At 31.9% G+C, this 25,478-nt stretch overlaps 1 protein-coding gene across 4 annotated transcripts in view; it reads left to right on the top strand.

The window, feature by feature from the left end:
* Positions 1-25,478, top strand: part of LOC125076121 (homeobox protein araucan-like) — a 120,612-nt gene that overhangs the window by 44,429 nt on the left and 50,705 nt on the right. For 2 of the 4 annotated variants that reach the window (XM_047688094.1, XM_047688095.1), the window contains exon 1: positions 16,793-17,056. The exons of the other annotated variants lie outside the window; for them this stretch is intronic. In XM_047688094.1, coding sequence (XP_047544050.1) covers positions 16,997-17,056 — 60 coding nt within the window. In that variant the 5' untranslated portion in view covers positions 16,793-16,996. Of the gene's footprint in view, positions 1-16,792; positions 17,057-25,478 lie in introns of those variants that run through there. 4 annotated transcript variants of the gene reach the window in all.

Here is a 25,478-nt window from a genome sequence, read left to right as displayed (position 1 = left end):
AATTCAATTAACTGTACAAGGCACGGGGGCAATAAATTCTCTAAACAATCAGAATTCGAGCGGTAATATGTCCGTCCGTGCATACGCACTGCGGCCAACTGTTTAATCAACGAATAAACAAGACAATATATACCCAACGGTCGTGTAGATACATAGATATGTGTGCTGAAAAAATGTAAACCCTGTTACGCAAGGCATGCGAGGTGGAATTGTAATTTTGATTTGAATATTTTCATGTTTCGTTGAAGTATATTTTTGTATTGTTCCTATGTTTTTATACGGGAATGTTCACGTTGTGAACTCGATTCTTTATGTGTACATAAATGTGTTTTATACGTAAACGAAAGGAATATTACTTGTGACATTAAAAATTGAAAAAAAGTTGTGTCGGTATTCTTTATATATTTGTTTTTTTCTTTTGTACATCAGTCACGTGAAAATTCTGTAAGTATCGGCATGAGTCGTGGAGTCGTCCATTGGCTATTATTTTTTTTTATTAATCGACTCTACCCCCTTCTTTGCCCAGCAAGCACCAGCTAATTTTAAATAGGAACTCTACATATTTTACGTCTTGTATGCGTATTTTAAGAGTGGACTTTATGTGTGTTCATAATAACTTCTGACTTTTGCGTTAACGGCAAATAAGGTTATGAGGCAGGAAAAGGCATACGTCAGATCAAACTCTACCAAAGAGAACTGGAGAAGCATGCTGGTAGAAACTGCGAGAAACTAACTATTTTAAAAGGTATTCTGATAGGTACTGAATTATGTCGAAAATAGCTAACAAGAAATTGAAATTGGAATTTCTAAAACGTCATCTTTGTGGTTTGAACCAGTACTTAATTAACACTACTTAAATTTAATAGTACAGTTTTTACACAAAGATAGTGAATATCATCTATTTGCCCACCAAAGAGCCTAATTACCCTTTGTCAAAGTATAACTTACACTACCGAATGCTAGTCGAAACATTAGATAATTAAAATGATAGTTATTGGTGTAGCTGTTTCAAATTTAGAGTCTTTGACAATTCACCAATCACCATATAGTTATCATATCATGTCTTTATCCACTTGTCTTTGTCCACTTTGTTGACGCTGAAATACAAATATTTTTATACCATTCGGATCGCACTGAAATTACAAATATATCCACACACAGAGTAAAGACAAATTAACGACTTTGACATTGAACGACGCGATATCATTGGTCGAAATCTCGAATAATTCATAACATTAATTATGGATTGGTGAAAACATGTTTTTGAATGCCGTTGAAGCTGTTATTGGAAGTTTGGAAATCAAATAAAACTCTATATAAGTAGTGGACTATTGCTGTGTTCACGTGGTGGTAGGCTGTTGTTGTAGTTACCTGCTGTTGTGGTTGAGGCTCTGTGTATTCTACCGCCACGCAGCAATATTTAGTATTTACTGCGAGGCAAGGTTTACTGTGAGAAAAATAATATATCGCTAATATTTCGCTTTTTTCTTTTTTTATATGCGTTTTATTTTATTGAACACACAACAATACTATCAAAGGAAGAATTACACGTTACCAAATACAGATTACGATTTCTATATAGAGAAGTACCTAAATAAATGCATATATAGAGCAACATTGCACAGTATAATTTATTATATCTTACAGAGCAAAACAAAAGACTGTTTTACATGTTTCCTCACGAGAATTTTATACTTATTTACGTACGATTCGTTTACAAAATTCGAAACTTTTTTCTAAAAAGTTACATTTATTTTAAGTGAGTGAAATTAACTTAATAGCACAGGAGACATGACAAATTACGTACTGCGGCTGTAAACGCATTAGCAATAAATAATAGAGCCTTTCTGCTGTCCGTAAAACAATAACTCTTTTGCAGACGTTTAGTAACTTTAAGTATTTAATTATTATCAATTTACGTTTACAGTTGTTATCTATTGAGAGATTATAATTAGTTTATTTATATAGGTTTAAAATATGTTCTTATAATTGTCGAAAAGCGTGTTCTATGGTCAAACATCTTCCTTACCATGAAATGTGTTCTTCGGCGCAATCAATACCTATTTCTTGTTCTTCGGTTCCCAGAACCACGGTCTTCCACCGTCGGGACCTTCTCTTCTTCTTCAGGTTCAGAAAGTTGCGCTATGTTTGCTAATCCTCGTTTTCCGTACCAATTAGTGATAAGGGCTGAAACAAAAAAAAAAAAAACTAAGGCAATCTCATTTCAATTTTTATTATATTTATATTATTGCATACAAGTCTCTTAACATTCAATATAATCTAACAAACCTTCCTACTTTTCTCGCAAATACATTTTAAATCCTAAAGAAAATACTTCACATAAACAATGTTTACACGTCAGCGGCATTGTGAGACACGGCCATTGTTCAGTCACAAGGCACGGACTGACGCAGAACAGCTAACAACTTGGGAATGGCATCTAAATTAAACTAGAAGAATTGCTGCTTTGTTTCCATTTTAACTCGTTCGTTTCAAGTGAACTAAATGTAAAATTAATTTATATCTTGTTTGAATTTGCTCTTACGTAATTTTGGTTAGTTATTCACTAATTACACGTACCTGATTAAATTAAGATACGTTTTATTCCGTTTGATGTTTAACTGGAAAAACTACTGCGCGACGAAGATACTGTGTATTTCGTTCAAAAAATAACAACTTGACTCGACAAGCGTGTATTTTATGATCTTAATAATTTAATTTATATTCGCATTTTCATAAAATAATTAATTTTCGTGTTTTTCTTAAATTTATGCGAAAACCAAGGTCAAATTTGAGTGCAACGATTCTTAATGTAACGTAATCGGTCACGTGTCCCGTGTATCGCGTGATTTTTTCAGACATAATCCAATATAAATTGAGCCATCAAATACCCGATACTACTTCTGAAAAGGCTTTCGTTGAACGTTAGAAAAATCTATACATGGCCAATTAACCCCGAGGCACACTGAACGCTAAGACAGCGTATCGCTCCTCCGATCCTGTTATCTGATCCGTCGTAAAAATTAATTGTATACACATGTTAGTAAATATCTTAACGTTTAGGAAGTCCGTTGGTGCGACGCACGCGAACGTACGCACGTTAAGTAATTAATAAGGCTTGAACAACAACATCGTCGATGCTATTACAGAGCGATAACATATTCTGTGCGTTTATTATTATTTTTTTTATGATATAAGTAGGCGGATGAACAAATGGGCCACCTGATGGTAAGTGGCACACCATAGATATTGGCGCTGTATATATTAACCATTCCTTATAACGCCAATGCGCCATTAACCTCGTGAACTAAGACGTTTTGTCCCTTTTACCGGTAATTGCACTGGGTCACTTATCCTTCAAACCGGAAAACAATTGTTGTTTGGCGATGGTGACCACTTACCGCCAGGTGTTCTATTTGACTGCACGCCTACCTATATAATAAAAATTATATTGTATATAAGTTACCAATAAGTTTGAAAATTCTTGTTCATTACGTCGGTATAACCGTCGGTGAGACTCTGAAATGTGAATAAATAAAGGTTTATATGAGAGTAACCAAATCAAATTCCTTTATTAATTATAGAAGCATTACAGTTACTTATTGATTGTCAAATTGAAAACTACCACCGCTCGGAAATACAACAATCCTGATTTGAGAACATCCGCCAAAAGAAACCCTTTTTTTGTAAATTACCAATATTTGACTATAAAATTTTATATAAGTTTGAAGATTACAATGTTAAATAAATCTTATATTATTTAAAAAAAATATAGAAACTAATCAAGCTTAGGTTGGCCGTAAAGAAAACTAGATATTTTATTTATAAATCAAAATATTTTTATGTCAGGTGATTGCAGCCGTTTGAGCGTAAATGATAGACATTAAGATCATTTACAATATTTGAAAAAAACTAGGTAGTTATTTTGTATGGTCGTATGGTTTTCGTCGTTAGGTGTTAGATATATATAGGCCTATGTCTTTCTTTGCAGTTCAACTTTGTCTCATTCAAAATTTCACCAAATTCGGTTCAGTGGCTTGCTCGTGAAAGAGCAACGGACAGACAGATAGAGTTACTTTCACATTTATAATATTAGTATTGATTAGTAGGGCGTTTCTATGCATTGGTATTATTCGGGAAACTTCTAGAAAGTTTTCGATGAAGTTGAAGATGAAGTTACTATAAATAGAGCTCAGTAAAATTTATACTCTATGTACTATGAAAATTCAGTGGTACTTGCTTGGGTTCGAACCCGCAATCAGCGCGTTAAGATTCGCGTATTCTAACCACTAAGCCATTTAGATTCTTTTATGTGTATTCTACGATGCGGATATTTGTACAACAAAACCATAATATATGAATTCCTGGAGACGAGAACCGAGATGGTCCAGTAGTAAGAACGCGTGCCTCTTAACCGATGATTATGGGTTCAAGCCCAGGCAAGCACCACTTTATTTTCAAGTACTTTATTTCGCTCGGCGGTGAAGGAAAATATCGTGAGGAAACCAGCATTTGTTTAATTTCGATGAATTTCTGTCACATGTATCTAACAACCCACATTGGAGGAGAGTGGTGGAGCGAACACCAAAATAAGTCCTAACGGCAGAGGAAGCTTTAGTTCAGCAGTAGGACATTTACAGGGTATTGTATGTGTTATCGTTTTCCTGTCAGTGACAAAGACCTTTCTGAGTCGTTTGGAAATTATGTCGATATTGTATTGGTTTGGTCTTAAACTAACCCAGTCGTTATACCCTCCCCGTCTAGGGGCGCCTATTTTTGACGACAAAAAAATTAACAGCTACTTTACATGGCATTAGTTTTTGCGTTTCCTGCGAGAGAGCGTCGCCTGAACGCCGTCACATATTCCAAAAATGCGAAATTGTCTCAAATTGCTTGTTATTAACGATGACAGATGTCTTGGCGCCAGCCCTGTTTTCTGTACACGCGATAGTACACCTTATTCGTACGAGATGAAGTTCAATATTATTTGTCAATAATATGAAGATTGAAGTTATATGGATATGCAATTAGTGTCAGTTTTTTTTTGTTTATATGTTACTTAAGTAACTGTGATCATTATTGTTTTATGCAGTTGAAGAGATTACTTTAAGAAACACACACACACATACAATTATATATAACTGATGTAATTTTGAAAGAGGCTAGTGTTATATCATATCTTAGAAAGTAGGTACCTACTATTTTTACTTACCTAACTGAACCTAACCTAAAAATGTAAAGTAACGAAATATTTAGCGTTCTGTTCTAAATGAATAATCCATTCTCAATATAAACAAAGTGTCCAGGTATTATAAGACAACGATCTTGATAGAATAAAGTACATTTGAAAATCTTTATATAATTCTGAGAAAACTTGCATTTGGCGATATTCGCATACAATAATACATACCGATCTTCTAAGGAAGCAACGTGGTGACGTCATTAACCCCTTCTTAGGCTCTTTACAAGAGACTTAGTAGAGTAGATATCGCATGTTTATTAAATAGTAAGAAAACACACGAATACGATGACGTCACCACACATATTTAAATATTATTATAGGCTATTTTAAAATTAATTACAGGTAATTTAAACAGTATGTAAACAGCAACATAATTACTCACTGATGGTACCTGATGATACCTCCATTGACGATTACTTTAGAAGAGTTTTTAAAGTTTACAATTGCACAAATACACGAACTTAAACAAAAGTTGTAGAGTCAATACAGTAATTAGGAACAATAACTAAATTATACATATATCTATATTTAATTTCATATAAACTTCACGGCTGTAACCGGTTTCATCCAGTTATAACTAGTAATTGATTTGTGACAGGCGCTATTTTAATATTCAAATAATATAAATGTAATTATTATTAGTTTTATTCAACAATGACAGTCACAGACATAATTCTGCTACGATATTCTGATATGTATATATAAAATTGTGTTTTATTCAAACATATGGGGTACATCGCCTTGTGGGTTAAACTAATATAATATATTGCCCTTCTGTGCGTCTAAAATGTCAAGTAACGCCACGGGCGGTCGTTATGCTTTTAGGCAGAGGGTACACGTATAGTATTATTTTTTGAACGATACGAAATTATTATTAAATGCTAGTTGTTTGTTTAGATGAAAGTATACAAATATAATTTTTAAATTTACATATATTTAAAGTAATATAATAATATGAATATTTATATATAATAATTATGTTATAAGCATTAAAACAGGATTTATAGTCAAAGTATTTTATTTAATTGATAATTATGTAGGTTTCCTTTCGAAAATTTCCTTCGCGGCCGAACGTATTAAATTCAGCCGAGTTTTGAACCAGCAATATTTGGTAAAGAGTCACGTATTTTAAACACTGGACTATTTCCTTTCTCGTAATACCTATACTAATATGCTTTATATTGGTGATACCTAACAGGGAAGAATCAAATATATCACTTGACAAGTACAAAAACAACAATTGTCATTTATACTAATATTTTGAATGAAAAAGTAACCGGTCTTTCTGTCTGTATCTTTTCACCTTTAAGCCGCTGAACCGTTTAAGATGCAATTTGGTGAGGAGATAGTTTGAATCCAAGGGAAAGACATAAGCTACTTTTTAAATTAAACGATTTTTTAACGTACGATGAAACGAACAGTTCAGTTGAAGTTCGATAATTATTTTTACTGTTACGTGTTGTTTCAACTGTATATACAACTAATATATACTTAGTTTATTATGTCTGAATAATTAAATAACGAAACATATTTGCTCTTATGATATATGTAAGTTTTGCCCGCGTCTTTCCTCGTCAATTCAAGTGTTAGGTATAAATAAGTAGCATCTGTCCTATACGCTACTTATTTATACCTAACACTTAGTAATACACAGCATACTAACTTCATCAAATTCGACTCAGTTGCTTAGCCGTTTAGCCTTAGCGTGCAGTTTGATAATATTACAGATCATTGAATTCGTCTGTGATTTCCAGATAATCGTCAGTCCTTTAAATCTAGACACGCGGTAGCGTGTCAGCCAAGTTCGAGCAGCACCGTGTGTAATATTACACGAACCATTTGGAGCCACTTTTGACCTCCTCATAACTCAAAAACTATTTAACATAAATGTGTCAAATAATAAATTTACTTTATACGGTTCTGCAGTATTTTTATTTAATCTGTTAGATTTTATTATTAACAGTCAATATTCAACTTTTATGTTTCTAAATTCAAAATCAAAATATATTTGATTCAAGTAATAATATATATTATATAAGTAAGTAAATTGAATCATCAATTTACGGGCCCAACTTTGTCTTAAAGCACCGATAATTAGAACTAAGTAATGACTTGATTACGACAATCAGTTGAATTTATATATATATTTGTTGTTTACTCATTGGTAGTCAATGCAATTAAAAATAAAACTAAAATTTTGCTTGCTGAAAGCTGAATCCTCAACCCATTATCAGTTCATTCCAAATCAGTTAATTAAGGAGAAAGCCCTTATAGATTAGTAAAACACAAACGAATATAAAAATTTATATGTTTATACTTGTTGTTTGTTCCTCATTAATGGTAAAATATTTAAACGTCTTATCGTTCGCGATGTACAATCAGATAACAGGATTTATTACATATGTGTTAGTTTCGCATAATTATATATTATTATTAGATGTTATTTTAACAGCAATCATATAATTATACTTTGACTGAATATTTTACGAATACGTTCCATATCATTGTGATTTCATTTTGAATGTGGATGTGGAGACATTTTTCTTGTAATGCCTAACTGCAATAAAGTTATACCAGAAAATGAGATGTGTTTCGGAGAACTTTTTGGTATATAATAAGTGGTCGAGAAGGACGAACTCTGTTAATGACTTTACTTGTAATAAATTAGTAGATAAAAAAAATTTAATCCATTTAAAAAAAAAAAAATAATTAGATAGTCTGGTTTCATTGAATTGGACGTTTAATTAGATTGTCTGGTCTCTAGCATTAAAAATATGTATGTGTAAAGTGTCAGATTGAACTGGTCGGAACTGGTTTAAAAACAATTGCAAGATTTGATCCATATGCACTAGCAGATGAAGTTAGAATAAATACTTTAAACAAGCAATTTATTGTTGTGTTATCTTATTGATGCTATCAATTAAAGCTTAATATACAATTGGAACTTCGAGTCTTTTCCATAATGCTTAAGTAGCTTTGAATCAAAGATTCAGCTAACAAAAACAGAGAAGAGTTCAAGAAATTATTCGATTTATCCATTATTTAAGCGATACCTTTATTCGAGTGTATAGTTTTACAAATTTCGTCCGTCGATATCAAATTTCTTTCCTCGTTAAGTAAGCCGGCGGCCTTGGTTCTTTTTTTAAATTTAAAAACAGGAAAGCAATCGCGCAAATCGGGTCATATGATGGTATAGACATTTAAAATAACAAGTACGTCCAATGTCATTTCGCTGGTCTTGGTGAGATTTGGAGATTATTTAAGAGTAACTTAGAGATTAGAGATTTTGAACAAAGAATCGACAGGTAAAATTATTGGTGGATGGCTAAACCACTTTGTAGTATATGATCAACACTACAGACACAACACCATGGACATCGTCGACGTTCGAAATTTTAAGCATTCCTTACATCGCTAATGTGCCGCCAATCTTCGGAACTAAGATCTTATGTTCTTTATGCCTGTGGTAACACTGTTGGAACACAATAATAAGTATGAAATGCAATCTTAATAGTTTTTTACCTAACCAATGCGATAATTATGAACTGAGATGTTACGCCTTATGTGTCTGTAGTTACACTGACCCCCTCACCAAAACTATAGCAAGTATTTCTGCTAGGCGGTAGAATATCATGTACATACCCAGACGGGGTTTGCACAATACTTTAATAAAACTAAATTTTAAGAAGTGTGTTGTTAATTAAAAGTTATTTACAATAACATTACTAGTTATTTTAAACTTGAACTATTGCTCGGATAAAGTACCGACGCTAAGATGGCCCGCTGTTTTCCATTTGCGGAGTGCTTAGCGTGAGATGTTCAATACCATTATTATCGAAGGCCTCAACAATAACATTACATATATGACAAGAATGTTGCTAATATTTGTAGCTTCTACGTAGTAAGTTTTTAGACATCTGTTGTCGGATGTTACTGAACAATATACGCAACGCTTTGTTCCGTTGTCGGAACTTATAATTAGTAGAACTATTAATTAATTGTTGACGTAAATAATTGAAGACTTGTTTACAACAATAATTGTCGAAAGTGTTTTCTCTTGTACAACAAATGTAAAGTAAATAGGATTCGTTGTTTACACGAAACACGTGCTCGCAAAAGGCATTGCAATCAAATCATAAAATTCAATATTAGGATTTTTCTTATTCTAATGAAACTTCCTTACTTATAATTATTGTTACCTTCCGAGGCACACGGGCACAGTCCACCTGATGGCAAGTGGTCACCATCGCATGTGAGCGTCAGCATTACAGCCAAGCGGAAAAGTATATCCATGAGCCTCGCTTATGGATCGCTCGTTAGCCAAACACAGATTTACTTGGTGATAGAGCTTTGCACCAGGATAGGTACCACCCACTCATTACTTATTCCAACACCAGTTAGGTACTTAGTATTGATATGTTTTGTTTTTGAAGTGTGAGTGAGCCTGTGTATATACTACACATACATTCTTAGTTCTCAAGGTTGGTGTCATATTGGGGACGTAAGGAATTGCTAATTTTTGTTACAGCGCTACAAACCTGCGACTTCCTCTAAAAAGGTGATAAATAACTATTAATTACACGTACTTAAGCCCTTATTAAAGCCTTATTGTATCATCTAGTAAATAACCACTTGTAACAATAAGCGCGGACTGTTATCCCCCGGGGGTGGGCAGGCGAATTCGTCCGATCGAATAATTATTTAAACGCGAAATAAATTAAAATACGCAACGGTGTAATTGAGGCCGTGTGTTATTAACTGTTTATATGATTATGTTTAACAGGATTATTTGTGTGTTAATTAATCTTATTCCGTATCTTTATGAATGATCTTATATTAAGATATTGAATGGAGGTTTGATCTAAACTACATAGAGATTTGTAACCTTTAGAAAGGTGTCTAATGCTTAAATTGCTGAACCGACTTAGATGAAATTCATTATCTTGATTGTTTGTTTGGACACAACATATATTTTTTTATTTCATCCCTCGAGCTGGTAAAATTGGGGTGTAAGTATGTGTGCTAAAAAGTTTCATAAGTAAGCGGTAGTAAAGTCGCGGGTTCACCTAGTAAGTATATAATATATTAATTCCAAACAGCATTTGATGAAATAATGTGTCACTTACGTCTTTCTTAAAAACATAGATAACATCCAAATGCACCGTTTTCAAAGAATAACAAAATAATGGGTTAATTTGATTGGTTTCAAATTAAGTTACATGATATTTTCCACTAGGCAGACACTGAAATCAGTTGATCTCTTACTAGTATACCCGTATCCTATAGAGCAGAGACATTATAACAGAAATTATTCTATCAGTTTTAGCTTTTTATAGTACTGAGTAGGTATTGCTGTTTGGCGATAGAATATTTGATGAGCGGGAGGTACCCAGACGGGCTTAGCAAAGTCCTATCATCAAGTATAATTCAATTAGTTGACAGCACACCTTGGGAATGAAATGATCGCCTCCAGGCTGTTTCAAATAACTAAAATATAATTTTCATTGTACACGGAAAATGGTTAAAAAAAAAAAAAATATCCCGCTGAGTTTCTTTCGCCGGTTCTTCTCAGATCTGGGGTGCTAAATTCCGAACCGGTGGTAGATTTTTGACAATCAATAAGCAAGTGCATACACTTCTATATTGAATAAAGATTTTTGACTTTGACTTTGACAATTTACACAAAATAAATATGTTATAATATATCCATTGTGTTTATGGTATATCAGTTTCTAACAACGTAATCTCATTTCTAAGCTATCCACGTTTAATAGCTATCACGGAACAGGTCCCCAAACCACGTTCTGACTTCCTTACATACGTATTTTACGAGTTACAAGGAACCAATAAGGATTTAATCGTATCAAGGGAAGTCTATTGTATTGTGACGTCAAAATGGCCATTGTCGTCAGTGACGTCAGAGGTCCCATTGTTGTCAGATGTGCTATCGACAATCGAGTAACCGATTACCGATTACGAGTAACACGAGACCTTTAAAAGTTTCACGGGATTTTGTATCGTAAATCGTTGGTATAGGGACATATTTTGCTTGACAATTTTTTGTGTTGTGAAGATTTAGATTTGAATTATTTTCACCGAACAGGTGGTTTTAGCAGGAATGAATTTGTTGTAATATAAATGTACGGCAAATCAATATTAAAATATACTTATTATACTATTATACTACTACTATACTACTACTACTACTACTATACTATTCGGATACACACACAAGCGCTTTTAAATCGTTATTTTATAAAAGTATAAATTGCTTCAGATTGTGGTTCCTAACGAGAACGACCGGTAAAAAACTCAGTACATATTCACTCTTTAAATAAATTATATTACACATATTATTTATATGATAAAATTAAATTAATATATCCTGCATGAAAAACAACGAATCATAACATAATACTGTGTTATATCTACTTTATTTTATTGTTTATTTTTTTTATTTTATGGCTTTGTTTGGCGGACGAGCATATGGGCCACCTGATGGTAAGTGGTCACCACCGCCCATAGACAAAGGCGCTGTAAGAAATATTAACCATTCCTTACATCACCTATGCGCCACCAACCTTGGGAACTAAGATGTTATGTCCCTTGTGCCTGTGATTACACTGGCTCACTCACCCTTCTAACCGGAACACGACAATACAGTGTACTGTTATTTGGCGGTAGAATATCTGATGAGTGGGTGGTACCTACCCAGACGGGCTTGCACAAAGCCATGAACGAGATTAGGTATTCAGAAAAAAATAAGTTACTTATACATAATTTTTGTAATGTAACCTTAAAATTTATGAATTGGTTTAATATAAAAATATTTCATAACGCTTGTAAATCATTTGGTTTTGTTTTTCCCCTTGATCCCTTATCAAGTATACTATGCTCATGCATTTATCAAACGCAATATAAAATTCGCACTGGAAATCATAATATAATTATTTATTTGTCTACTGATAGTTATAAGAAACGCCATAAAATTACAATAATAGTAGTCTAGTACAGTGTAACATACCATTACGGACGTTTAAAAAAAAGTATAATTAATAATCGCACTACACTCAACTTTAATGAAGATAGAAATTAATAATAACACATCAAATACAACTCTAAGAACGCCGCTAATTCAGTGTTTTAATTAAATTTTATTTAATAATATTGTCAGATCTGAAAAAGTTGGCGCATACATCTTGGTTAAAGATTATCAAATTATAAATAAATCGTTTAGATAGGTTTTCCATACCGATACATTAGTTTCAGCTATTCAACTTAGTCAAGTTTTTACTAACAATTGTTAAGGTTCCGATTGCGAATGTATTTAAGGCTAGTTTTAGTGAATCGATTCGTCAGAATTTTTTGATACTAGTGACAGTCTACAGAGTTGAACATTAATTGTTATATTAGGCACAGAAACATTTTTATAAATATATGTGTTAATCTAGTTGTCGTTCGTGTTTTAGATGTCGGTCGTCGGGTGTTAGACAAAAACGCCTATCCGTCCATCGCGTTTGAATCCATAGCAAGTTTGACTTGTTTCCTACTAAATATCATCAAAATCTGTTCAGTCGCTTGCCGTGCAGATGCAAACAGGCAAACAGACAGAGCTCCCTTCCCTTATATTAGTGCAGTTGAAAACTGTTTTTATTAATGGCCCCTTTTATATTGACGTAATAAAAACTTCAAACGATTACTAAAATAAAATTCTAGAAATCGTACCATCGTTTCATTTACACGAAATAAATATGTTTGTAAATAAATAAACAGCCTATTTAATATAATCGTTTATAACCTTTCTTGTAGTAATCTAGATCACTTTATTTATTGTAATATACTTTTAAACTTTATAAAAACTTGAACGAGAAAAAAACTATCAGCTTAACCCGTATTTTCTATTCCCATTTTAGCATCCACCGGTCAGCTGTCCAACCCGCATCTGTGGAACTGTCATTAGGGTTCCGCGGGCTAATATACAACACATCTCTTTAATTATACTTTAAAAGTTGTATCGTAATTTCTGACACTTTAGGTTTTGAACACCGAAGTACTAATTTTGTTGCAGTTTTTTTTTTTTTTCGTTGAGAACAAATTGATGTAATTTGATATTACTCGCAAGGTACATTAATTACATAAAAATTTATAATTTTCTTTTTATATATTTACAGTATTGTATTATTTTTAATGATCATTATACAGTATATATAACCTTTTTATTTTTTCTTTATTAACTTCATATAAAATATCTACATTTTCAAATTATTTATTCATCGTAAAAAAAGACAAATATTATAATCAATTTAATAGTCTTTAGCATATTATTTATATTACAGTTAAATATTTGAGTTAATATGGCACAGTGGTCAAAACTGCTCATACAATGCGGGTTCAAAATGGGCAAGTTTTTGACATGCTTATATTCTGTTTAAAATTACATTTTTGCATTGAAGAAGCGTGTTTGAACGCTTAAAACATTTCCTTATGAGGATTTAACTATAGTTCGCGTAATGATTGCCAATATATTTAATCGATATAAATTTATCGATACATAATCGCCGTAGAAATTATTTTTATTTTCATAATTAATTGGCGTACGTAATTTCTTATGGGATCGATAATTCCTGCCGCTTGATTGATTAATTAACGTTATTCATAGATTTTTTTTTGTTATTTTATAAATTACTTGTTCGCCTTATAGGAACAAATTATTTAGTATTGAGACACGTTGTAATTATAAAATTACAAACTATGGGTAATATGCTTTCATAATAATGAAACAAAACATATTTTAATTCGTTTTGAAATAAAAATTAATTTCACATAGTTACAATTTTTTTATTATTCCGACCAATATTATGAATGCGAAAGTTGATTTGTTTGTTACGATTTAAATATTAAGCCGATCATCATGAAATGTTTCAAATAAGTTCTCTGGGGTGATATTAGAATAGGATACCTAACATCGACTTACACACGGGCAAAGCCGCGGGCTAAAACTAGTCATATAATTAGGTTATAGTCATTAATGCATACATATTTGTTTTAAATATTCTTAAGTAAATTTAATTTACAATTTTTGGTACTTAAAGAATTATATTGTGCGTCAATAGAGGGTTGAAGTGATGTAAGTACAGGATCTACCTTTTGTAGGCAAGAGTCTCCGAAAATATATGATCATGTAACTGATGACTTACACTTGTAGGTACTCTTTGCAGAAATCCATTCATACATTCATTCATTACAAAATGTTTTGTATTACTTATATAAAATTTGTATCAAATACATTAATATTTATATTAAATACATAGATATATTATTGTAAGATTTAACCAGTTATAACCGGTTTATTAACTTAAATTAACAACGTATACAATTATAGTTTTTATAATTTTGTCTAGGCGATTTAACAAAATATTTAACAGCTTAAAAAAATAAGATTACGACATGATTTTTTTACGTGAACTAGACGCGTTTTGTTTAATAGATAAATTATTATATACATATATATAAATATAAAATAACTTTTTATGTATAACGAATCTCTATCTACATATCTACAGTGAGCTATGACCACGAACGGTACAGTGGATAAAACTCTTGAATGATCTTTGATTGCGAGTTCAAATCCGGGCCAACACCGTTGAATTCTCACGTGTCTTTCATAATTTATATTTGGATTTGACATATGACCAAGCCGCAACGTGGTGGAAAAAACTCCAAGCCTTCTCCAAAAGGAGAGCGTTTTTAATTCGAACCGTGGATTATTTAGGTACACACTGTTATGTATTTTGTATTTTTTTAATTAAAAAAATAATAATAATGTTGATTATGATAAAAAATTATTTATTTTATAATAAACAAAACACAGAGAGCACTAGATCGATATCGACAAGCATTTCGTAAAAAATTACTACATTAAATAAAAATTAAACACATAAGAATATAAAGATCACTTGCGTACTTATGGTTTAGTGGTTGTAACTCCCACGCTGATAACAGTAACAGCGGGTTCGATTTATACCTGATTCATGATTTTATTTATTTTCGTTTTATTCACATCAAATAAAATAAACGGTTAAGGAGCCATGGATGGTAAGTGGTAAGTTTTACAATTTTTATAAAATAAATGCATCTCACTTAGGTATATATCTACAATATGTAGGTAAGTTTGCCAAAAGTAAAATTTTCCTAGCAATTATTCTCCTTAGGTAGATTAATTGAGCTAATATCAATATCTACAAGATCACCCACCAATGGCACATCTTAGTAGGTAGGTAGGATTATTGTATTCTGCTATAAATACATATCCTAAGTTTATAAAAATATACTAAATTCGTTAACTTAGTACCTATCTATATCAAGTTAAAAATGCTCTACTTCTAAGTTAATAAACGTTTTTCTAATATTTGATTTTTTTTCGCAACAATTCTGTCACCAGATACATCATCATACAATATGTTATAAGGTACAACGTTTTCCAAAAAATAATTAAATAAATATATATATATATATATATATTGTAACAACATATTTCAATTATATAGCTAATATAAAAACTATAATTTTCCAATGAACCCCCAAAAAACTGTCAAATCACTTACCAAAATTAATATCATTTAGTATTTACCTATATAAGTAAATAAATAATATAAGTAGGTACCTATTATAAGTACTTATTTATATTCAACAAAAATAAATAAAATAATAAATAAGTAAGTATATCCACTTAATTGAATAACTGAGTTTAAATATATAATTCAAGTGTGATATATATGACATATATAGACTGGTACATATTTCAATAACAATATAACATAGGTAGGTACATATATATCGTTTAACATTTGTTTTGTTAAGTAATTTTGTCCTGATTATTAGGTATACTTACCTGAGTAAATTATATTTAGAATCAAATACTAATAAATGCAGGTAATTGGGTACCTAAATTCTTACACCTGTGTGCGTAAACTAATATTCGGTTCGTTACTCCTTTCAATGTTAAGAGTTTAAAATAATTTTATTACACGCTAAAAACTTATTTTAAAGTTCGAAACCACCTTAAGCTGTGTAGGTATTATTTCAATTAATAGCCTTTATACTGACATTACGTTGCGAATAACGACGAATATAAACACAGGTAAAAACTAAAATTGATATTCGACTCGACGGCGCTCCGTAAATCTGACAAGGTGAAACATCTTGTCCTCGGCCGAACCATTTTTTGCCTATAAAGATTTGTTTGCTCGTACGCCTCGCGACTGTCTCGCCGAAAACCCATAAACATGGACAAGTCAGATCGACTCTGCCGCTTTTTCCCCCACCCGAACATAGGCGGCGACGTTTGACGGGGCGTGGACGGGTCGTGGTGGGGACGTAGCTACCAATACGCGGCCGCCTTTCCAGTCTGTGTTTCGAGAAGGACAGAAAAGTCGTTTTGCGATTGGTTGATAACGGTCGGCGCCGCCTTTTGGGTGGGGCTAAAATCGCTCAGTCCTACGGCGGAGGGGCGTTTGATTTCTGGCGCGCGCCAGTCTGTGTCGAGAATCGTTAGCGTGAAGGTGTCGTGCCGACGAGTTGCCCGGCATGCTAGCGCGCAGCTCGGCTCCCTGACGCGCAGGATGGCAGCGCGCCGCGCAGCCGCCGCGCATATAAACAACTGTGATAAATTAACTTAATTTTTTTCATAGACGTAGTATAGATAACCCGTCCTTGACTAGACTTTGAGAGACAGTGTTGTGTGAAGCCGCCCATATGATCGTCCCTATGGCAGCGTACGCACAATTCGGCTATTCGTACCCATCCGCCTCGCAGGTTAGTAATATTGCTTTTATAATAAACCACGATGAAGTCGAATGAATAGATAAGTATGTAAATTAGTCGTTCTAGACGTTTTAGTAAGTAGAGTCCGTGATGATAAAAATACAAGCAGTTTGTCGTTAAGTTATAAAATAATAAACTGATATTAAACTTAAACGGAACAATAAATATGGTTTAGTAATAAAAAATGAATATTGAAACTTAATTATAAATAATAAATAGTATAATTTATATGTAGTTATAGGTACTTATCATATTAGTAGTTATGTCTCTACATTAGTTTTAGCAACAGGCATTATAAGTCCCCGACGGTCTTCACGTAAGTAAATTATTAGAAATAGTATAGTTTTTTATAGTTTGTATAAAACTTAGTTATGTTTGAAGATAGTTAATAGAAAATATAGTTTAGATTCAATGTAGAGATCTGTTATAGATTCATTGAAACTTCAAACCAATTACCAATTTCAAATTAAAAATGATTTCTAACTATGTATTATAAAATCAGTTTTATATATTATATTTATATAAAGGCCTAAGCGATTTAAACAGAAATATAGTTGTTATATTTTGTTGTAGTTTATATAGTTTTTTTAAAAAAATTAACAAAACACAAATTAAATTAGATTATAAAATACCTAATTATTAACTTGAAGATAAAAGTAGGTGCCTTTAGTTTGAACTTCTGACGCAAAACTTAAGATAATTATATATTAAAATAAATTTATATATAATTTAATCTTAAATTTGAATAATTATAATAAATTTTACATCAACTTAATATCTACATTTGTTATTTTCATTTAAATTTATAAATTAAATGTAAGTACTTGAATATATTATTACGTGTAATTATATCCATAAATTATTTTATTAAACTAAACTAGTTTCAGTAACGTTGTATAATTGACTTGTATCTTTTAATATTTATTTTTAATACTATAATCATTTTGATTATTTACATAGGTAACTATTAAACATTTTAAGTAGAACGTTAACTTTTCAAATGGATCAGTAAAAATAAACTGTTTAAATATTTATTGACATAAGTGATAATCTTAAAATTAAACTAATATAATTTTTTTATTAAGCAAATGTATTTTTTTAATATCATAGGTTGACCATTAATAGTAAAAAATTATCACATACCTATAAATACGCTTAATAAAGATATTTTAAACATACGTACTCTTTATAAAATACTATTATTTACTAATAACATATGAGTACAAATGCTACAGGAATGTCTTATTGGGATTAGATCTAATTTAATGTGTTGAATTTATTAAACCTCAGTTTTCTTAATAAAGTATATCATTCCTATTAAGTATTGTTGTAAGATTGTTATTAATAAAAAAATGAATGAATTTGATAGTAAATATTGTTTTAAAAAAAAAATTTAAGCTGATAATGGATCGATTCATTGAACAAGTATTATTATATCGTAAGTAGGTTTAATTAAGAATATATTTTACTCAATAAAATATATTTCTAAACGAACACTGGCATTTACTTTTTTTTTTATTAGACAATGAGCACAAGTATTACTGTTTAGAGCATAGTTTAAGTAAAATTCTAATTGGTATTTTTAAATAAATATTTTTAAGGAGGCAACGATTGTACTGTATTCATCCAGATTATATTGTCATTAGCACGTTTTAATATACTTATATAAATAAGCAAAGCCGTCGGTCTAACATATATATACTATAACATATAATTTGTATTAGAAAGTTCATTTTTTAAGTATGTTTTATATGTAATTAAAACATTGTCGGTATGTTTGTACTTTTAAATTTACCAATGTATAAATATAGATAAGTAAAATTCGCTTAAATAATTGTTAAGTGAATATTAATTAAATTATATTTTTCTGTGTTACTGATTATTAATTATCATATTTATACCAATTTGATAGATTGTAATAATATAATATTTGTATTTTTATCTCAGACATAGATAATATAAATATTAAAATTAAAAAAGAGGTTTGTTTTTAAAAAAAAAGTTAACTGTAAAACAATTGTCTGAGATAGTCAATGATAAAAAAAAAATCTTCTGAACGTAAAGATTTCAACGCGATTTGAACGTTGAACCGATAATACTTCGATACGTTTTTTGGTTTTCGGTGTACGTACAGCCTATCTCATATACGTTGTTTATTAATCATTAATTTGGTAATTGAGAGAAGAAGATGCACTTCATAACTAAGCACCGATAAACACAATTTATAGATCAAGTCATAAGTTACCAATACTTAGAGTTTTCAAATAGTTAGTGAAAAAAAACTAATTGGAATTATATAATATTAATATTCCAGTTGGCAATTTTAATTATAATCTGTGAATATTTAATTGAATCATTAAAAAACTTCTCAATTATGTACGTCAACGTTTTCATTTATACATTTAATCGAGAAATTCTCGATGTTTCTGACACACAAATACCTATATCATGGAAGGAACGCATCGATTGTCAGTCATCCAGACGTATTATATGGCAGTGAGCACTTGAAATATTTATGTATTTAATAACCTCTGTGATCTATCTATCTCATAACACTAAAAATGTCTAATTCCAAATTTAAACTTGGGTCGTGAAATCGAATCTGCTATTATGGTAATTATTTATCCGAACGGAAGTGTTATTTTCCAGTGCTTCGGAGAGCCGTCGCCTGCATCGGAGCCTTCATGTAAACCGTTGTCCCTGCGTCTGAACGCACTCGCTCGTGTTAAATTGCTGTCCCATCAGATTATGAAACTGACGGAATGGTGCACCTGTGCTTGCGCACATAAGCTTCCACTGTAATACTTCCTTTGCAATGGGTAACCATTGATGCTACCCGTCGTAGAGCTCAATATTGATTTAATACAAGACGTATCTAGAAATAATTTTATAACTAAATATTCGCATAAAATTAACATTATGCTCAACGAATAACTTTCATAGTAATCTATTAAATAACATAAGCCTGCGCACAATCAATTAATCTATTAAAAAGTAAAGTTACACCCTGTTAATGACCCACAGTTGGGCAAAGATTTATCCTATTAGTAGGATTAGGAGATTAAGTCACCATGCTCCTTCATCGAGGGTCGGTAAATGGAAGTAAATCAAACTGACTTTAGTAGAACGCTTATTTTGTTTACGATATATGTATGTAAGTTATTTTTATTGTAGAATATATCGTCTTATATTTAAAAAAAATAGGTATTTTTTATTTCTGTCTCAAATTCAACATGTCGTAACGGGAAATGGCTCATTTGAGTTACATATATCCGTGATTGGACTAACTTAACTTGCCATACCATAAATAAAACTTTTTTTAAAAAATAGTTTTGCATTCTGTAAATTTGGAGAAAGTCGTAAGTGACGCATTAAGAAATTGATAGAATTATATCAAAATGATTACAGATTGGTGTCTAAAATCGTCGTCCTTAAACAGCCTACTTATTTATAGTAAATGTAATCAACGAAAATAGCTGATGCTGAACTATGTAAAAAAACAGGGAATTAAATTTAATTAAAAAAAATGTTATATTAATATAATACTTCAAGGAAATAGCTTATTAACGAGTGGTTAAAGTTATTTAGTAAAATCTTCACGGTGGGATTATGAAGTTAACGAGATTACAAAGTTCGACGTGGCCGCTTGAACTTTCGGTCGAGATGACAAAATTTGTCAGAATGTAATGAGTGTTCGTTAAGATTGTATATGGAATATAACTCTAATTATAGTAAACCTACTTTGCTTCTAATTGGTGATGATGATGAATGAAATTAAACGACGATCATAGGATTTTCTATAGTACAAATAATTAATAATGTACATTCGTTGAGAGCAAAATTTTTATATGTCATAAATCCTAATAGATTTACGTAGTTTCAAGCGCTTTTTTTTTTCACGCGCCCGCTAAGCATTTACAGATATTTGTAAAAATCCCAAGTGTCTAGAGAAAACATTGATAAGTCAGAGTGAAATTAAAGAGTTGATAAAAAAGTAACAATACGTACGATAGTTTTAATATGTTTTGTGCTAATATCAAATTAAATATTTTTTTAAATATCGAAGCTTACGTTATACTCAATGTAAAACCTATCAACGCATAAGAAAATAATACTCAAACTTAAAAAGGAACTGCAAAAGAATCGCAGCGGGATTTGTGTTTTTTAAATAAAAAACTCATTAGCGAACATTGACATTAAGTTTAATCTATATTAATAGACAAATGTGAAAATAACTCGGTCTGTCCATCTGTTCAAACTGCTGAACCGAATTTGATAAGATATGAAGCAACTTTGAACCGCCATGACGGATATAGGCTTTTTTGTACCTAACACCTCTAAAAGGTGATTGAAGTTACCGACAAACCAATGGCATATATTTTAACGTGTACGAAAACAAGCGCGGCTTGATGACATATATATAAACAAATGAAAAGAAGATTTTGTTTTATAAATAAATATGTTTTGTATTTCTCTATGTTGTTTAGCGAGTATAGTTCCGAAGTATTTCTAACGATATCCCAATCCTTGTTTCATTAATACCGGCTCGTTCAATCAAACACCATCACACAATACAATATGGCTGTACAGTTTGAAGCACAAGTGCTATAATTGCTATTAAAAAAAAACCGGTCATATTTTTAATTAATGTACCTATAATTGAGACTTCAGGTTGTAAGTCTTAAAGATCAACAGCGACTTGAAAAAAAAAACGGACTATTGACATGTGTCGGACAATTTTTATTATAAAGGTATGCGGTTCGATCACCGTAGACAATATTCAATTTAGAATATTATCATGTAAGTACTACAAGTATACGTTATTCAGAAACAACATTAAAGGAAGACTGAAATGGTTTAGATCCATCGAGTTCACATTCCGACCCGTATCATCCCGTAAAATTAAAGAAATAATTGTCTGAAATTGATACAAAAAACAACAGAATCGTACCGGCTAGTGCGATATATTGGCAAAACATTGGCAAAAGTAATGAAATGAGATGAGACTTCGATCAAAAAATTAATTAATATGATGTATTGTACGCGTATGTACGTACGTTGCATATGCATGAATGATCTCTCAGCAATTTTCCGTCTAATTGAACGAATGTAATCGACCATTCGACTTCACTCAATGCAGTTAATTCTTAATGGCGTCCTGATATGGTTATGCACAGAACATGGTAAATTGAAAATGACATCGACGATACTGGGAACGATCGCATTAACAGTTTGACATATTAAAACGTATGCACTATTCTGATATGTGGAATCGAGTTTTTTATAACACGTCGTTTCTGTGTATTTTAAATCAGCTTTTGGCTTTATATCATCAGCTTACATTAGGATAGATTATATTTAAGTGTTGATCACGTAACTTTTAAGTGATCTTGTTTGACATTGATAACTAATCAATAATTTTTTTTTTTTTTTAAATATAAATTACGATACAAATGTTGTAAGAACTGGGTTTGTTTTTTCCGTTCCGATACTAGTCGATACGTATTCAATGTACAAAATGTCTGCTACGTATATCTTATTAAAAAAAAATATCATGAAATTTCTGAATGAATTTGTCAAAGACTAATTACTAAATAATTGTCTCGAAATAATTAACCACTCGTATAACTTCAAACGAGCTCCACGCTCTGTGTATCGACGCTTAGAAAACCAGAGGTATTCAAGTCAGCATTCCGCGTTGAAGTAATGAATTGTGTTTATAACTTCAATTACATAGTTATTTATATAACTTGTTATATTAAGGGACGAGCCCTTCATTAAGAAACCTATGGCCTTATAGTAACGTCACATTAAATACTAATAACTTTCCTTATTCATTTGAAGCTGTTGCGAATAGCCTAAACGACTCGGACGCTATCTATAGTAGGCACCTAGGTATAAAACTCTATGTCTCAAGCAACTCTACTTGGTTTTAACTTAATCATGAGTTGCCACAATATATAATATGCACATTTAACTTTTTTTTTTAATTTGAATGCCTTCTTTTTTAGTACCTGGAAACCTTAATTTTGAATTACATTAGTATCGATTTATTAGTTTTTTTATAATGAAGTAACAGACATACAGATATACATGTTGTCGCGTTGTAACATACATACATACTACATAAGATAAATAGCTAAAATCAGTCAGGTCTGTGACTAAATCCAATCCCTATACTTAAAGGCTTATAACACTTAAAACATAAATTAAATAGCAATTAACGGCTTTACTATATATGTCTGTAGTTTGAGGGGTGATTAGTTAAACGTTCCGTATTCCTTTTTCGAATGTCCAATCAATGGTGTCGGTAGAGAAAACATAAAAAAAATAAACTTATGTCTCTTTGCTAACCAAAGGACTGTAGACTTGAGGCTTGAAGCATCTTCTAACTTATTTAATGAGCTCGGTGGAATACACGTGTAGCATATTTCTATCTGACATATGCAGGATTCCTCACGGTTTATATCACGAGATGAATTGTAAACACAATTAAGGTACATTGACCCGAAATCTTCAGTTAATTTTCACGTGTGCTAACCTAAATTTGAAAACGAGAATTAGCAAGTACTTTCTTAATACGATTTCTGTTAGAAGGTGACGATCATAAGGAAGTGGAAATCGCCTTCCATAGACATTTTCTTGGTACGACGAATACACTGGCTCACTCAATCTACAAGCTGCATATAGTGCGATAACGGATGAAATTGTGAAACTATACAACACACAGGGCCATACAAAGTTGACGCCATGGACACGAAATAGTAATTTCCAAAAAAAACTTCACGAACCGCCCAAATAAACATATCTTTATATATTTTAAACCAAAGTAATGCACTATTTTTGTCTGTCGGTATACGCTTTCATTTCTGGAACTACCGTGGGTTATATTATTCATCCAACAAATAACTGTTTACTGGTCAATGCGTATTGATTTTTGAAAAGGGTTAAGGAATACAATTTATGGATATTCTGTGTAAATTAGCGAACGTTATTGTAATGTTGTCGATTAAGTCAAAAAAATCGTGCCGCCTGAGAGCTTCCATGGCGTGCGCTTTGAAAATCGATAGAATTACATGAAATTAATGATCAGTGAATTTATTCTTATACTATATAGCTAAAATATATACTTAGTGTAAACCGGGTAAAGCCGGGAGTGTCGCCAGTTGATCAATAAAAACTAAATTCGCAGTTTCAGCTTCTTCGATATCCTTGAACACAGACATTTCGCTTTTAAAAAACTGTTCTCGTATATGAATGCATAAATTTGCACTAGCCTTGCTATTTTTTTCTCGAAATATGAACATGTAATGAATTATTTATACGAAATTACTTATCTTTATGAAAAATGCAACTTTTTCCCCCGTCTAAATATTTATGCCATTCATTACACGAGCTAGTTCAATAATAGGACACCGCTACAAATTTCTACAGCGATTGTTTAGCAAATTGCTAATAAGTGAGAATTATTATACAGTAAATAATGTTTCGACCAGTAGTCGAGCAGATTTCAATCGTGCTTGAGTTTCAATCACAAATAACAGCTACATCACACCCTAAAACCGACCAATAAAACTATGTTCAAATGAAATACAGAACGGCGAAATTATTATCATTTTGTGCGGACGAGAACGTCGTGCGTAAAGTGGACCCATTTATCTGAAAATCCGGTGGGAGGTCACAGCGAAGTCCACAATAAAAGCCGGGTCCGGTAGCGCAGTTTAATTGAGTCCTCCGACCTCATAATCCGACCCTCCCGCCCCTCCCGCTAAATGTTATTTATAAGCCAAACTCGAAACGGCCGCCGGCCGCTACCTCCGTTCGTTTTAGCCTATTCCGAACCGCTCGTTTCACGAACGCTCCACGGTTACGTTTATTGGTTTTCACGGCTCGATCTAAATAATCGATTCGCTATTATCCCGTTGCTCGCGCGCTTGTTATTAAACTTGTTGATAATTTAAGATGGTACATGAATCTCAAATTGCCGCGTCGCGCCCGATTACTTTTCCGCGCGCGTTAGATTGTGTTCCGATCGATCGATTACTCGACGGTTTTCCATTTAATTTGTTCCCGATGTTCGACTACGGCGAGCACGGACTTGCGAGCGTGCGCGGACGTGTGAGTTTTTATTCACCAATATTTATCTCATACGGTTCGAATAATTGATGTTTATAGCTCGATTGTCATTAAAACGAATCCATTATTCGGTCACGAAAAACTATAGCGGTTAATGTTTTTAATGATGTTGCGTTAACAATTCGATCGAATGAGTAATTAAACGAGATGGCGAATGACAATTTTATTTTTTATGGCTCGACTATAATGCATTAACATACTTTTACGCTCGGCTGGATGCGAACGTTGCAGAATTAATACTCGATCGTCGGCCATTGAACATGTGGCGAGGCGAGCG

Source organism: Vanessa atalanta, chromosome Z, assembly GCF_905147765.1.
Source record: "Vanessa atalanta chromosome Z, ilVanAtal1.2, whole genome shotgun sequence".
Lineage (NCBI taxonomy): Eukaryota > Metazoa > Arthropoda > Insecta > Lepidoptera > Nymphalidae > Vanessa > Vanessa atalanta.
Note: the sequence above shows the minus strand (reverse complement) of the source record. Positions and strands in the feature narration are given on the sequence as shown.